This window comes from Vicia villosa, linkage group LG5 (genome assembly GCF_029867415.1).
Source record: "Vicia villosa cultivar HV-30 ecotype Madison, WI linkage group LG5, Vvil1.0, whole genome shotgun sequence".
Classification (NCBI taxonomy): domain Eukaryota; kingdom Viridiplantae; phylum Streptophyta; class Magnoliopsida; order Fabales; family Fabaceae; genus Vicia; species Vicia villosa.
The window spans coordinates 12,205,332-12,222,901 of NC_081184.1; the positions used below are offsets into that span (position 1 = coordinate 12,205,332).

Below are 17,570 nucleotides of genomic sequence, written 5' to 3' on the forward strand. Positions count from 1 at the left end.
GACTACCAACTTTGTTAAACTTTAAAAAATATATCTCAGCCCCTAAACTACTTAATCAAAGAAATATCTATATATTTTCATGAAAAAAATAGTTCAAAATTTAATTTGTAGCTTTTAATCTTTTATGCTTTTATCATGAGCTTTTAACATTTGAAAATTTTAATTTTAATTATTTTTAAAAGTTCAAATTTTTGTGTATGAATTTATTATAATATTCTAAACATACACATAAAAAATCATTCAAAAATATATTCACTTTACAACAATAGCTAAAATTGTTGACAGGTTAATTTTGTAGATCAAAAAGGACAATATTTTTAGTATGAGAATAAAAAACAAAATGTACCAATGAATATTCTGTTTGCATGAATCTCCATTTAAGCATTTGTGACACATACATTTTTTTGTATCACAAAAATGCAATAGATGATGAATTTGAAATTTTGAATACATACTTTAACATAATTGACATCATTCATGTCAAAAACAAAAAACAAAACCAAAAGAATCTTAAACATTTGTCACAACATTGCAAAGAATATTTGATTCCAAGTATCAGGAACACCAGGCAAACACCAATGTATGCAATCAGCATTTAATGGATTCCTCCTTTCTTTTTCAGTTAACAATTTTCCACCCGTTTCTGTGTAAACCGATGAATGTCCATCAATTCTGTATTCTGAGATTTGTGTTATGTTGATGACAGTTACTGGAACTTTCATTGTTTTGATAACTTTTGCTACCACACTCATCATGCCTTTGTTTGAACCACTTCCCCAATGATTCTTCTTTTTTACTGGCTTTGTTTCGTTGAAACATTTTGTGCCGTTTTTGTTTCCCCAATCAGCACTCCTGAAAAAGATTTCACACCATCTTTAGTTCATGTGTTCACTAAATTTCATGATATCTGCCAATATGCAAACATCTACTTGGACACGAGATACAACACGACACAGCACAGACACTGCCGATAATATAAAAAATATAGAATACTGATAAAAATAATATAAAAAATATAGGATACTAATGGATTTTTTTATCCCTCTATTTTTATAAGAGTTAGAAATATTTTAATTGAAATTAATGTTTTTAATTTTTCAGTGATAAGCCTACTTGTTTGAGTTGTCTGATCCGTGTTGTGTGAGTTTCATGCAAGTGTCGGATACCGATTTAAAGAGTGTCAAAGCAAAAAAAAACAATTTTTTAAGATACTTGTCTGATTTTTTTGACACTTGACTGACTTTTCCGACACGTATCGTACGAGTGTCATACAAGTGTTAGACATCGATTCAAAGATTATCGAAATAAAAAATCATTTTTTAAGACATTTGTCTAATTTTTCCGACACTTATCTGACTTTTCTAACATGTATCGTATGAATGTCAGGTGTGTCAGGCACCACAACACATACTGTTAGAGGTGTCTTAGCTTCATATTCTATTGACAAAAAAACGACTTTTTTAAAGTCATTTATCTGATTTTTCCGACACGTACGTACGAGTGTCACAAGTGTTGGACATCAATTTAAAAAGTATCTAAGAAAATTTTTTTTTTAAAACACTTATTTGATTTTTTCGACACTTATATGATTTTTCTAACATGTATCGTACGAATGTCACACGTGTTAGACACCCCCAACTTATCTCCTCTTAGAGATGTCTTAGCTTCATATTCTATTGACAATAATGCTTCAATGAAACACTCACTAGACAAGAAATAAAAGATAGTTATTGAAATATATGAAGTTTGAGAGAGATATACTTTGTGTGTGCAGGAGACATAGTTGTGAAGAAGACTCTAGTTTTGTTTGGATTGATAGTTGAGTCCACCCAATTGGCCCAAGTCCTCAAACCTAAGTTGTAAGCAATTGATGTATCCAATTCTTCATACCCTTCTTCTCCATTACTAAATGAGCCCCACCTACATTTAAAAAAAGTGATTTTTTTCACATAAAATAATCAACTTTTTCTTAGAAATTTCTATGAAAAATTAAAGCATTGAAGATATTGAAGATGACTTACAATGCTTTAACTCTAAGACCACTCATCCACCAAACATAGGAATTGAAAACAAGAATATCAACTCCTGTCCAATTTTTGGCACGTTCATTGATTTCATCAACTTTTATTATCCTCTTCTTTGGATCTCCTATTATGTTAATGTCAGTGTTGGACTCCACAAGAAATGGTGCCCAATAGAATTCTATGCTAGCATTATATTCCTATATCAAATCAAACACACATCATTAAAATTTGCTTTCATTTTTTTTAGTATAAATGTTCAACTCCAAGGAATTTTTCTAATAGTTTTAGATTATATTGTCGTAGTCATGCAACTCGACCCGTTTAGCCTAAATCAAAAGGCTCAATAAAAAGGTCGCACTTGTTGCATTCATCTAATTTAGACAGTTTGATTGAGATTAAACGACTCGTGTTTTGAGGACTTACATAAATCATCTGATTTTGATCAAAACGTTTGAATTACATGATTGCGGCAATGTATTTTTTTTTTAATGCGGAATCCTAATTTGATTACCTTGGCCTTGAAGACGGAATGAACTCGCCCTCGTTTCATCGACTTTTTCTTTTCCGGTATAATACTTTGAACCAAACAAACAAAAGATTCCCATTGATTTCTTTGAAGTGAATCTCCTACAAATAGAAGCCTTTTTCCTTGAAGCTTTTTGAGGGCTATCTCTGGATTAAATCTACCAAATGTGCAATAGCCCATCAGAATGTAGTTTAAATTAGGTAACCAACCATTCATACAATTCAATGGCCAAAAAATGGAAGATTAGCTATAAAGTTCAAACACCAGACACGACACAGACACGTAAACATCAATAACTATTTGATTATTTGAGAAAATAGAAGTAACTGAATGTAACCCCCACCATGTCAGTGTCGTGTAGGTGTCAGACACTAAACACACACATGGGTTTGAATGTAAGAAAACTTACTGAGGCAAGGTACAATCTTCTGGCTGCCATTCCCAATGAAGATAATGAGAATCATTCCTTCCATTCTTGACACAAGAAAATTGTTTATCAATATATGGACAACTTCTATCAGAATATAAAGGCTTTATAGAATGGTTAAATATCCATTTTCCATTAGCAACATTGCATTCTTCTGGATCAAAATCAAACCTATCATCAATCCATGTTCCATTTAAAACCACATCTTCTATTTTTCTGTCAGCTGTTAAACATTACATCATAAAAAACCAAACTATATTAAGAATAAAAATATGAAAAAAAAGTAGAAACATCATAACTTACATGATTTCGACTTGGTATGTTTTCTAGGACATGTTTTGAACTTGAAAATAGATGCGGACGACACGAAACTGAGTCTCTCAGCATACAAAATTATTGTGAAGAGAAGAACACAGACTGTGGTGATAATGATTGGAACCGGAAGAGAAAGCTTTTTTCTAAGATGATTCATTGTTTGTGAAGGGTTCATGAGAAAGGGTGAGGACAGAAAGTTAAAGTAGTAAAGATTCATTGTTTTGGAAGTAATGCATAGAGAAATAGAATAATGATGATGAAATTGTTGAGATGGTTTAAGAGATAATTTTGAGTAAGAGTGAAGTTAAAGCATATATGCTAATAATAGTGGTTAAGAGATGAGATTAGGTTTAAAAGATTATAACTTCTTTAGTGGTTAAGAGTAGGACAAGACTTGAAAGATTAACAACATTTTTGGCTTGTGTTATAGCATGTAGTGGAAACTATACAATGATCCAACAACTATGTTATTTATTTTATATTATGCATGTATCATAAGGAAATTCATGAAATATGATGATGTATGTTAGCATGATTGCACATTTGCTTATACCAGATGGTAGCTATATTACTCAATACTAAATAGCATAGCAGGTAGGATAATAGTGACTTAAGTTGATGACAGTTAGGTGTAATTTACTTAACTGAAATTTGGTGAGGTACATGATTTGATAGTTTGATGGTATTTGATAGCACAACAGGAGATGGAAAGTGGAAGAGAAGTTTATTTTTCTTGCTATTATTGCTAAAGTAAAGTAATGTGTCTAACTATATTTTTGTCAATAATTCTTGGCTTGATACTTTTCTCATTATTATTTCTCGTATATATAAAGGTTACAGGGCTATATCGGTAATTACACTAAATAATTACATTTAAACTAATTCCTATTCACACCCCCCCTCAAATTGATGCTGCTTGTCAATGAGCATCAATTTGCTAACAAGAAACTGATGACGTGGACGCGAAACAGCCTTGGTAAGAATATCTGCAATCTGCAACTGAGTACTGACATGAGGAAGTGATATTATTCTTTCATCATAAGCGTCACGGATTGAGTGACAATCAACTTCAATATGTTTGGTGCGTTCATGAAAAACAGGATTCGCAACAATTTGGATGGCACTTGTATTGTCAGCATAAAGTGAAGTTGGCTCTATTTGAGGAAATCCAAGTTCAGCCAAAAGACCACGAAGCCAAATTATTTCAGAACAAGCAGCAGACATGGCACGATACTCAGATTCAGTAGAAGATTTAGAGACTCTCGCTTGTTTCTTACTTTTCCATGAGATCAATGAAGAGCCAAGAAGCATGCACCAACCAATGACAGATCGTCGAGTATCAGGGTACCCTGCCCAATCGGCATCACTATAAGCACTCAATTTAGGAGGAACTCCAGTAGAAAAGAATAAACCACGATGAGAGCTTCCCTTCAAGTAACGAATTATACGACGAACTGCTGCCAAGTGAAGGTGGCGAGGAGAGTGCATGAATTGACTTACTTGTTGAACAGCAAATGATATGTCAGGGCGAGTAATAGTCAAGTAATTAAGGCTACCCACGAGTTGACGATACAATAAGGAATCATGCAACAGATCACCATCATCACGATGATATTTAACATTAACCTCAAGAGGAGTATCCACTGGATTAGCCGATTGCAGACCAGCCATAGAAATTAAATCTGTGGCATACTTGTGTTGATGGAGGAATATGCCCTTGGATGTAGAATGAACCTCAAGACCAAGAAAATAATGCAAATTACCAAGATCTTTCATATGAAACGCTGCTTGTAACTGCTGTTTAAGGCTTTGAATGGAAGCATGATCAGAACCAGTAATAATCATATCATCAACATACAGAAGAAGTAGGACAATTCCAGTAGATGTTCTATGAATAAATAGAGAAGAATCTTACTGACTCTGAGTAAAGGAAAACCCAAGTAGAGTGGAGCGAAATTTTTCATACCATGCTCTAGGCGCTTGTTTCAAACCATATAAGGAGCGTTTGAGCTTGCACACACCCTTAGATGACGGAAATAAACCTTGAGGAGGAGTCATATAAATATCTTCCGCCAGGTCACCATGAAGAAAAGCATTTTTCACATCTAATTGATGAAGAGCCCACCCGTTAGAAGTAGCTATAGAGAGTACCGTACGAACAAATGTCATTTTGGCAACCGGTGCAAATGTCTCATCATAATCAATTCCATATTCCTGCTTGTTTCCTAAGGCAACCAAGCGAGCCTTGAAACGGTTGAGGGACCCATCAGAATTCAATTTCACAGAATACACCCATTTGCAGCCAATGGGTTTAACATCAGGAGGACAAGAGACAATATCCCATGTAAAATTCTCTTGAAGAGCTTGAAGTTCCTCATTCATTGCTTTTATCCAACGTACATCTTTAACAGCCTGTGAATAGCAAGTAGGAATAGATATGCTAGAGAGTGTGGCAGTCAGAGAAGTATGTGAGGAATCATACCTGTCTGGTGAATATCTATCTGGTGCTCGAGATATTCGACCAGAACGTCATGGTTCAACCGTTACAGGATCAGGTGGCGGTTCAGCGTCGGGAAGGGGTGTGGGAACCTGCTGTTTGTGTTTTCTGACATATACATGACCTGGTTTATAGCGTTCTATAGATTGAGGCATAATAGAAAACTTAGGAAGAGTAACAATATCATTCATGACAGGAGAACACACATAGAAACATAAACTGATTATCAAAAAATGTCACATTTCTAGAAATGCGAAAACGATGGTTAGTGACATCATAACACACAAATCCCTTATGAGAGTGACTATACCTCATAAACGCACATTGAACAGACTGCGCTCCAAGCTTATGTCTTTCAAATAGAGGTAAGTGAACAAAACAAACACATCCAAAAGTATGTAAATCATTATAATTAGGCTGAATTTTAAAAAGACGAAAAAAAAGGAGAATCGAGATCAATAACCGTAGAAGGAAGACGATTGATCAAGAAGACAGCTGTGGAAAGAGCCTCCACCCAAAATCGGGGTGGTACAGAAGCTTGAAGAAGTAAAGTGCGGGTCACATCAAGCAAATGACGATTCTTGCATTCTGCCATCCCATTTTGTTGGGGGGTATTGGGACAAGATCGTTGAGACAAAATGCCTTTTTGTTGAAGAAATTCTTGAAACTCACGAGACATGTACTCACCAACAGAATCAGAGCGAAAAATTTTAACATTTTCATGAAATTGAGTTTCAACATATGTCAGAAATTTCTTAAACATAGAAAACACTTCAGATTTAGAGCGAAGAAAATATATCCAAGTAAAACGACTATAATCATCAATAAATGTGACAAAATATTTATAGCGAGCATGAGAAACTACAGGAGACATACCCCATACATCACTATGAATCATTTCAAAACAAGAGGAAGCCCGATAAGCACCAGACGGAAAAGGAAGTGTTTTACTTTTAGCTAATTTGCAAACAGAACATGAAAGAGAGGCATTAGAAACAACATTTTTATTTCCCAATAAACCATTTTTAAATAAATGAGATAAAACAGCAGAGTTAGGATGACCCAATTTTCTATGCCAATCCTCATAAGAATTCAAGACATTATTACAAACAAGAGATAAATGACTAGAAATAAACTGAAGTGGAAATAGTCTTCCCACTTTAGGCCCCTTCGCAACCACCTTCCCCGACACCTGTTCCTGCCCAAGGCAACCATCACGAGAAAAATTTACATTACAATTATTATCAACCAATTGACCAACAGATAATAAATTGGAAGCAAGTCCAGGTGCTACAAACACATCCCGATCAGAGTTGAGGTCACCAACATTCGTGATAGAGAGAGCATTACCATCCGCAATTTGAATTTTCTGATTACCATGGTAAGAATGTAAATTGTGCAAGTATTCAGAAGAGGCTGTCATGTGATTGGATGCACCAGAATCAAGAAACCACGGGCAGGAAACATTCAAAGACTTACCCTGAATTCCCAAGGTTGAAAGAGCGGAAAGTACCATCTGTTGGATTATTTCAGGTTGGAGAGCACCACCATTAGATGGATTGGTGATGGAAGGACCAACTGCAGAGCTTGTACTAGCAGGAAATGCTTGCACCGAACGTTGTGCTGATCGTGGAGGACGGGTGGGACAATCAGAGATAATATGGCCCCGCTGCTTGCAATAATTACAAAACTTCTTACTGCAACTCTGAGCAAAATGTCCAAATTGTTTGCAAGAGAAACATTGGACATGTCGAATATCACGACCTTTACCTCTACTCTGAGGAGCATATGCAAACATAGCAGACTCAGAAATGACAACATCGTGAGACATGGATCCTTGAGTAGCAAGACGTTGTTCCTCTCTAAGAAGTTCACCAACACATGTATCTAAAGAAGGAACAGGATTCCTATTCAGCAGAGCACCTATGACAACCTCAAATTCTGCACGAAGCTTCATGAGAAATTGATCTCGCCTACTAGTATTGTAGACCTCTTGGGCATCCGCGAGAGAACTCTTGGGAACATCAACATGTATAATCGCAGAGTGTTCTGTCCATAAATTCAAAAAACCAGAATAATATTCTTGAACAGACAGATTGCCTTGTTTGTAATTGGCAATGTCTAGCTCCAATTGAAAACGTTTGGCCGCGTTGTCTAGGTTATAGATACGCTTCAAGTAGTTCCACATTTCTTGGGCAGTGGAAAAAGATCGCAAATTATTAATCATGTGAGGATCAATAGTACCGAGAATCCAAGTGATAATCTGAGCATCTTCTATTTCCCATGCATCTAAGTCAGTTGTCTCTAACGGTGCCAAAGAGACATCGTCCAAGTGACTCCATAATCCTTTCCCTTTGACATACATCCGAAACTGAATGTCCCAAACAAGATAATTCTTTCCGGTAAAACGAACACAAATATGATCTATCTCTTCTTCGGAAGCCATAATATCAGAGATGACTTAAGAACAATTTTGTTAACGTAAGAATTTTGTTAACGTGAAACAAGAAACACCAACGGAACACTGAAGAAAATACTTGCTGACACCAAATCAACACCCCAATTCAGGATACTCGCCGACACCAAGTCAAAACCCTAATTCAGAATACTTGCCGACACCGAGTCAAAACCCTAATTCAGAATACTTGCCGACACCGATACGATAACACGATCAAAGCAAACACGATTTGTAAGCACCCGAGATTAGAATCGCAATCTTGGAAGAGATTACCGAGAACCGAGATGATTTCAATTACCGAGAAACGAGATCTACCGAGACGATTTCAAGAGCGACCCAGTGGGGTGTCGCTGAATAAAGCCAAGATTAACCTAAAACTCACAGGTTTGATCGAAAACCTACTGATACCATGTCAATAATTCTTGGCTTGATACTTTTCTCATTATTATTTCTCGTATATATAAAGGTTACAGGGCTATATCGGTAATTACACTAAATAATTACATTTAAACTAATTCCTATTCACAATTTTGGATCCTATCCTCCCTCTTTTCTCTCCATTTCTCCAAGTCCTATGTGAATAAGTTTTTTCTCGTTTAGCTTTTATTCTCTTTCACTACTCCATTCTTGTTTCTTTAGTTTTATTTTGTATATATCTTTGCCACGTGTTGCAACTCAGCTGGTTAGTATTATATTGAAAAGTCAAAGCTACCATTACTAATTTACAAATTCACTTTAAGAAAAGCCCATACATATTATTTCACCTGGGTTTCTCACGCATCATGCACGTTTTTAAAAATACTGTTTGTTTTGAAGGTATATCTATGAAAACACTTTTTTTTACTCAACGTTGATTTGTTCCGTAGATGTATCTACGAAATCTTCTCTTAATTAAATTGTTATGAAATTTTTCCAATTGTTCTGTTGGTGTATCTACGGAACCTTATCTTAACTAAATTATTATGAAAATTTTCCAATTGATCCATAGGTATATATAAGGAATCTTCTTTTAATTGAATTATTATGACATTTTGCCAATATTTTAAACTACTTTCGTAGATATACATCAGAAAAAAAACTAAATTTTGGCCAAAAATAAGTGCTTCTTGATGTATATCTCTGAAAGCAGAAGGCATAATCGAAATTTCGCCAAATACCTAAAAGTATCAAGAGATAGATTGGATATCCTTTACATATATCAGTACCCCATTTGTCTCCATTTTTATTCTTATTAGTATATTTAGAATTAGGTGATATTGAAATTGGGCCTTAAGGCCAATTGAATTTCTATCCTTTTACCAATATCTACACTTCCCATTTCAACATATTCCCTTTAGATTTAGTTATTTTAATTAGCATTTTTCTCACTTATTTGAGTTTGATTACTCTATGTGGATATTTAATTAGTTTAGTTTTCCTTAGTTTAAATCTTTTTAGTTAACTTCCTTTTAATTAGTTAATTAGATTAAGATTTTCCAATTTAATTTATTAAAAAAAATACCAAAAAAAATAAAATATAAAAATACAAACGTATTTCATTTTTTTTACCATCAACATATTAAAAATACAAAAGATGTAATTATTTGTCTCTTCTAATAATGTAAATCTTGTTTCACTTATAATTACAAATGCTTTAATCAGTTGTACATAAAACACTAATAAAAGTTGGAAAGATAAAAAACATCAAGTCAAGACATTAAAATCCATGTCATTCACCAAAATTTTATTTTTCGCTCCATGCGACAATCAAATCAAGCCCTTACTATGTGCATCTAATTCTAATTGAAAACAAAGAATTTTTCATAAACTAAAAGCAACCAACAAATTTTGAGTCAAACTACGATGACTCTGATTTCTCCATTCATTTTGTGTCAAACTACAAGGTTGTGAAACCAAAGACAAGCCCACTAACAAAAAACTAACATTTTCCTTTTTTTACCCTCTTTGTAAATAATCTCTGTAAAAAAAAGCAAGAAATAATAAGGAAAACGGACAATCCTTAAACAAACACACCTTCAACCTTAGATCTTTAGGAGGTTCCCCTTGAGTACAAGAAAAGTGAGGGGTTCCTAACACCTTTTCCTCACTTAACCGACTCCCAAACCCATACTTGGTTGTGATAACGGTTGTATCCCTCCTTTAGGGTTTATCACGATTTCTCCTATTCTTTAGGAATAAAGAAAATATGGTGGCGACTCTGTGTATTTTGTCGTCTGCGACAATAGGCTGTTGAACCAAGAAGTTCAAGTGGTGGATTAATTAGGGTTTTGTGTGTGCCTCAATGTCTCAAGATCCTCCATCCATTCATGGTGTTCAAGATATTACCTCTCATAAATAACAAAATTTGAGTTTAAATCAATTCAAGCTCATGAAGATCTAACTCATCATGTGCTCCAAATTAGGGTTTTTGGTCAAAGTCAGCATGATGTTGACTTTTTAACTAACACATGATCTTATGGCTTGAGACATTATTCAAGGGTTCTAAATACTTCTTTGTGATCCACTCATTTGCCTCAATTGGTTCAAGGAGCTTGGTCTATTGAAGATTAGAAATATTGGATTCAATTGCTAAAAAAGTTACAAATGATCAAAGTTTGACTTTTGAGATTTTTGGTCAACTATGGCCATGTCAAGTCAAATTTCAATAAAATATGAAAGATGGATGGATTTGTTCTAGGGAAACCATAAAAATCAAGAAGGTTTTGAAAATTGGTCATTTTGAAGAATTTGAAAAAATTCTAAGTGTCAAAATTCCATGTTCATGGTAGTGACTTTTCAAGGTTGTAACTTTCTCATCAAACATCCATTTTGAGCAAACAAGGGCTGTAAACCAAGGTTACACATCATACTACATCATGATGAAGAGTTTGGTCCCAAAAAGATTCCATAATTGATTATGAGATCATGGCAAAATGAAATGTCAAAGTTGTTAAAATTGGCCAACACTTAGAAAATTTTCTAAGTGTCAAACAATCTCAACTTTCAATTTTCATGGCCAACGTTCTCCATGATGCAAGGTGTTTCCATTCAAGTGCTCAACATCAAAGTTAAAGATCATGATATCATATTTCATTTATACCAAGGGCAAGAACTTTGGTTGATTGAGCATGAAGTTATGTTGAGGCAAAGTGACCATGGTAAGTCTGTTTAGCAAATCAAATTATAGGTCATTTTACCATGTCAAAACCATGTTTGCTCTACAAACCAACTAAATCATGTGCATGTGTGCTTTCCTCCATTTCCCTTGCTGCATAACCTGCTCATTTTCTCTGCATCACAAGCCTCCAAACATTGTCTCCAAAGTTTTCCATAAAAGGTGCAACCAAGAGTGATTATCATGAAGCACTTTTTCGAATGAGAAACCATTGTTGAGTAGATGAAATGAGTAACAAACCTCTGATGTAAAATTGGTACCGCATGCATTGAGTCGGGCCGTGAGTCATATTGCACACATAAAGGCCTTGTGATTTGATGATTGTATTGGTGTGTATTTGAATGCAGGTTGTTGATTGTGGAAATAATTATAATATGATGATTGTGGGATTTATCTACCCTTACATTCTGTACATCGTTAATATGTTAAAGTTTATTCTCACTCATTTCTTATTTGTTATGTGTTTGGTACATTGTTTTACAAATACTCAAGAAGAGAAAATGCCGCTATAAGTTGGAGGATGGCTTTGAAGCTCTCTTATTTTATTGTTTTCGTTTTATCGTTATTTAGTTATTTAGTACTCTGATTATGTAACATCAAGGATGAGACGTCTATTTTGGTTTTGAGTTAATCATTGGATTATGTTGTTTTTAACTAAATACTTCATTTGAATAGATATTTGAAGTTTATGTCCAATAATTGAATTTTCGCTACGAGTTTTGAAATTGAAGGATATCTGTGATATGTTTGAAGTAACATCTTGAAATGTTTGATTAGTCTTTTAAATATTGAGTCAGGGTTTTAGGGTGTTACATCTAGCACCTCATCTATCTCCCCTTTAAAGACCTTGTTCATCATCCTTTGCAATGTCGCGCTCGCGTTACTCAATGTAAAAGGCATCACATTATACTTGTAATTAGCTTGTTCGATCATGAATTTCGTATTCTTCCTATCTGGTATGAACATAAGTATCAGGTTGTACCTGGAATAGGCATCCATGATTAATATTAGCTTGTATCCTACCGAGTTGTATATCAATTTGTTGATTTTAGGAAGCAGAAATGATTTTTTTGGAGCATGCCCATTGAGGTCAGTATAGTTTACACACATCCTCTATTTCTCAAAACATTACTAACTAGTATAACATTAAAGATCCATTATGTGTATTTCACTTTAGAAACAAAATTGGCATCATACACTCATTCGACCGTGATGGCGGTAGCTTCGGCTTTCTCCAGAGATTACTTTCTTCTTCATTGCGACACATACCAAACAATGGGATCGAAGTTTAATTGTTGGCATGCTACGATGGGATCAATGCCGGGCATTTCATATGGAGAAATAACAAAGAGACATGCATTATCCCGGAGAGATTAAATCAACATGTTCTTTACCTCAGAAGGGAACTCATATCCTATCTTCATATATCTGGTTGGATTATCATCAAGCTTAACGACTTCGAAATCATCATTCATAATTGGTCCGACTTCGTCTTCACGCACGTCAAGGTCGAATATATTAACTATCCCCAAACTTTCCTCTAATATATTTGCATGTCCTTTCATGGATACGCCTTGTCGTATTCAAGTTGGTGTGGATTATGACTGACTTCCTAGCATTGTTGTGATATGTTACTTTAAGGTTGACTGAGGAAGCTACGACATCTAGTTTTACCATAAAGGACCTGCAAAGGATGCCACTAAAAGCACTTTTACACTAAACTATAAGGAAATAGAGGGTTACCTTTCTTTCGCTTTCTCATTCTCCAAGTGATAGTGGTAGATATGTCATTCCACAAGGGCGAGTTACGAAATTGTTGAAGTCCAAAAGACTTTCTTCAACGCATGAACTTAGATCTAGTTGGCAAAGTTCTAGTTACTCGAGCGTGTCGACATAAAGAATATTGCACGAACTTCAGTCATCTACGAGGAATCCTACTATTATGTGATCTGCTACGGTGAGTGTTATAACTAACGGTAACTCTGCATTTGGCACTCCATTTACATTATCTCAAAATCCAAGCATCAGTAAGCCCTTATTGTGTGATTTGGTGTTAGTCATAGCTTGGATGGGGTGCTCCAATGATGGATATTCCTCAGACATTGCTTTCGTGCGAATCTCATTGATGACATAAAATTGAGGTGGTGCAAGATTGGAGAATTTACTAGAGTTCTTCAGCGAAATGCAGAAGGTTACTTTTTCCATCTCACAATGGTTCTGACAGAGATTTTACTTTGGATCGGTGATGATGTGTTCATGAAATTCGCATGAATTAGAAGTCAATTCTCACAAACGCCGTTACTGTTCAATATATAAAATAGAATTAGTGTTGATTGATGATGTAAGACTTTGAATCAGTGATGCTGACCTCCGTTACAGTGGCGCGAGGTGGATTTGTAAGATTAACACTCTAAATGTCCAAATCAATTACATAATCCGAGATAAGTGAAGTGAAAAATGAAGATTAGAAAAAATATACTTTAAATCTCATATGTGCTGACTATATCCTATATAAGTTGGATAATCTTAATTAAACATAATGTTGTTGGAGCGTTATACTAGACTTTAGCTTGGTCCAACACACCTCTTAACCTGGAAAAAGTGTTAAACCATTTAATTAATACTAATAAAAGAAATAGAATTAGATGAATTTGAGATATAATTATTTTATCTTTATGACTACTATTATGGGTAGGTTACTCATTCTTCTTCCTTTTGTCCTTCCGATTTGAAATGTTGTAGGCTTAACAACAAAATTTATTTAAATTTTTAACTATTTTTTATCAACAATTTTTTAATAATTTTTCTTAAAAATCCCAATTCAATACAATTTGAAGATAATTGATAAATGTAGCATAGGTAATACAAAGCTGCACTCAATTAAACTCCTATAGCTAGAAAATTCCATTTCACTCACTCTATCCACCACCATTCATCAATGGCTTCCATCATCAACCTTTCTTCTACACAACTCCTCTCTTTCCACCGTTCACCCTCTTTTCATCCCCGAAATACCCCTACCCTTTCACTCAATTTACACCCCAACCCTTCTTCAAACCTACGCCCAATTTCCCTCAAACCCTACCACCTTTCCCGAAAGCCTCATACATGGCTGGTGGCCATGGCAGTGAAAAACCTCGGCGACACCGAATTGGTGACGGTGTCTGACGATGGACCCTCCGAAGAATTGCCTTCGGAAGCCGGAGTTTACGGTGTGTATGACAAGGATGGTGAGCTTCAGTTCATAGGTTTGTCGCGTAACATTGCTGCTACTGTTTCGGCGCACCGGAAATCGCTGCCAGAGCTTTGTGGTTCAGTTAAGGTAAGAAGAATCTCAGTGAAGGAGTTTGAGTTTTGAATTGAAGTGTGTGATGAAGAGATTGTTCTGTGTTTTGATTCTCGCTGTGTTAGATACAATGCTATGATTTTTGTTGATAATTTTTCAGTTATTAATTATCATTTATTAAAAGAAAATATTCAAACTTCGAAACAATTTGTGGTAGAAATGTGACTTAATGATGTCTTTTTTACTTTCAATGACTTCAAAGAATAATTGAGCCTTTTGATTGTTTTTGAAGATTTGGGATATAATTGGATTTGCATATCTAAAATCCTCTTAGAATAGATGTTGAAGGAAGGAAAAGAAAATTAGGGTTTTCTTCGTATTTTAAGAAAATGGGCAGGGATTTAAGTTCACTTTCTGTGATAAAGGCTGTTAGACACATTATGCTTCCTAGTGTTACTAAGCTTAGAAAGAGTATTTAAGTCCCTTTTTAGTGGTAAGGGATGTAACATACTTTAACCGAATTGATTTCTGTCTTACTTCTCAACAAGGCTATTTGCCCTTATACTAATGGAAAAGATACTCATTAGGCACACGTTTCTTTTATAGTATTCCATAAGCAAAGGAGAGAATAGGCTGGTGGTTTTAGTCAAGCAAACAAACAAATTTTGCTTACAAATTTGTAACATAATAGAGTCGATAGGAAAGACAAGCAAACAAATTTTGTTACTCTGTTATTACTTTTGGATGAAACTGTGAATTCTTGAAAATCCTATTTCAAACAGTTAATTGACATATAGTTTCAAGCACTAGGAAAAACATATTGGATGGATAAGTTTTCTCTCTAATTTATTGCCATGTTACTTCTGTCCTAGCTCTTGTGAAGCACAACTTGTATTCCTTCTTTCCTTTTCATTTCATAATTTTTTAATTATAATTTTATTATAGAGCTGTGATATTTAAAAAGATGCACAGTAAAATTTTCATCGTTGTATTAAGTATCTTCATGAACACTATCTTTTTTGATATGCTGGTTCTAGAGGATAAAAGGCCATAGAAGAACCCACAAAAACAACCAACCATGCAGAGGGTTTATGTGAGGATGAGGTGTGGGGCTCGAGCAAATCATCATGAGAGTTGGGCGGGCTAGCTGTAGAGGGTTTAAGTAAGAGTATGCTGATCTTGTAGGAGTTTTATCCCTCTTGTTTTGTTACTACCATGCTGCAAATCTTCTTTCTGCTAGAGGAGATTTTCTCTTTTAGTTACCTAGCTTGCACCTATTATAACCCACACGTCACAACCCATGTCTTATTTCTGCTTTTTAAAGCACGTCTGTAATCTACAAAAAACAGTATTTGGAAGTGATATGATCTGCCAAAAACTATTGCCCTTTTTTTTTAGGCAAAAGACTAGTAACTTTAAAAAAAAAAAAAAAACTCTTGTACTGTTTTAATTCTGATCAACAGTGATATTACTCTCCTTATGATGAATTTTTCATTGTGGAAATGTTTGCTGCAGGTTGGAGTAGTGGATGAACCTCAGAGAGAAGCTCTAACCCAAGCGTGGAAGTCATGGATGGAAGAACACATAAAAATCACAGGCAAAGTTCCACCTGGTAATGAATCCGGAAACGCCACTTGGATAAGACAACCACCTAAGAAGAAGCCTGATCTTCGATTAACACCTGGTCGTCATGTGCAACTAACCGTCTCACTTGAAGAGCTCGTCGACAAGTTGGTTAAAGAGAACAAAGTAGTTGCATTCATCAAGGGATCAAGAACTGCGCCGTTATGCGGATTCTCACAAAAGGTGATAGGTATTCTCGAAAAGGAAGGAGTAGATTATGAGAGTGTGGATGTGTTGGATGAAGAATATAACAATGGATTGAGGGAGACAGTTAAAAAGTATAGTAACTGGCCTACATTCCCTCAGATATATTTGAATGGTGAACTTGTTGGTGGTTGTGATATATTGACCTCCATGCATGAAAAAGGTGAAGTGGCTGGTTTGTTCAAAAAATAATTTATTGTGCAAGTGAGCCTGCATTTTTAGGCATTCTTTTGAAATGAGGAACTAGCTAGCTTGCAGTAGAATGTGTGGAACATTAAGGGAAGGAGAAATGCTGGTGTCTTGTTGTATTAATCTCTTAAGTACTAGGGTAGAAAGAAAATAAATAATTATATGTATATTTTATTTCAACCATAGTAGAAAATGCTTGTTTTATTTTCTTTTTCATATGTGCTGCTCTATATTTGTCTTTTACAGCCTTTGCAAAATATTTTCTGGTGCACACAGGGTATCAATGGCCAAGGATCAAACCCTTGAGTTCATAGATTTATTTAAGGATTTCCTACTGTACATATTGCCAAGGTTAATTTGGTAACAACACTTAAATTCTTAAATAATATATTCATACTACAAACTAAACAGTATTTTGTAACAATATTAACATTGCCAAGGTTAATTTGGTGATTCAGATGAGATAATTAATCTTTTGTTCTACTGCTTATTTCTCAATTAAGCAAAATCAATTTGTCCTAATTTGTGTGTCGTTTTACATCTTCAGAGAAATTTTCAGTTTTTTTCTATCATTTATACCTTTATATCTTTTTATTATGCATTTTTATTAATAAATAATAAAATGTTTATTTAAAAGAAGAAAAAAAATGCATAATTGTACTTTATACACAGCTTTTTTGTTTCTTATAAAATCAACAGCACTAGGGACCATAAGGTGTGAAACTTGAACAAATTGAGATTGGAGAAACAGAGAGGCTGAAGTTTCTGGTCCACATATTGTGCAGGTTTTTTCTTTATAGATTATCTACCAAGTGTTCAGTCACATGCTTGATATAAGTTCCAAAAACACAAGACTAATAAGTAAGA

The 17,570-nt window shown here is 34.7% G+C and overlaps 2 protein-coding genes across 2 annotated transcripts; one reads left to right on the plus strand and one right to left on the minus strand.

The window, feature by feature from the left end:
- Positions 1-290: 290 nt before the first annotated feature.
- Positions 291-3,581, minus strand: LOC131606277 (protein trichome birefringence-like 3). Its single transcript, XM_058878527.1, has 6 exons — positions 3,281-3,581; positions 2,960-3,200; positions 2,536-2,707; positions 2,022-2,221; positions 1,762-1,920; positions 291-852 (listed from the first exon to the last, which is right to left on the minus strand). Exons 1-6 carry the CDS (start codon positions 3,507-3,509, stop codon positions 522-524), a joined length of 1,332 nt encoding a protein of 443 aa, XP_058734510.1. The 5' UTR covers positions 3,510-3,581; the 3' UTR covers positions 291-521.
- Positions 3,582-14,260: 10,679 nt separating this feature from the next.
- On the plus strand, positions 14,261-16,919 carry LOC131601341 (bifunctional monothiol glutaredoxin-S16, chloroplastic). Its single transcript, XM_058873121.1, has 2 exons — positions 14,261-14,723; positions 16,203-16,919. Exons 1-2 carry the CDS (start codon positions 14,340-14,342, stop codon positions 16,704-16,706), a joined length of 888 nt encoding a protein of 295 aa, XP_058729104.1. The 5' UTR covers positions 14,261-14,339; the 3' UTR covers positions 16,707-16,919.
- Positions 16,920-17,570: the final 651 nt, after the last annotated feature.

Excerpts from the sequence above, each read along its gene's own strand:
- LOC131606277 (XM_058878527.1), bottom strand. The coding sequence starts at position 3,509 with ATGAATCTTTACTACTTTAACTTTCTGTCCTCACCCTTTCTCATGAAC. Across the intron at positions 3,201-3,280 it reads ACATACCAAGTCGAAATCAT|CTGACAGAAAAATAGAAGAT; the intron begins GTAAGTTATGAT and ends AATGTTTAACAG. Across the intron at positions 1,921-2,021 it reads GGTCTTAGAGTTAAAGCATT|GTGGGGCTCATTTAGTAATG; the intron begins GTAAGTCATCTT and ends TTTTAAATGTAG.
- LOC131601341 (XM_058873121.1), top strand. The coding sequence starts at position 14,340 with ATGGCTTCCATCATCAACCTTTCTTCTACACAACTCCTCTCTTTCCAC. Across the intron at positions 14,724-16,202 it reads AGCTTTGTGGTTCAGTTAAG|GTTGGAGTAGTGGATGAACC; the intron begins GTAAGAAGAATC and ends TGTTTGCTGCAG.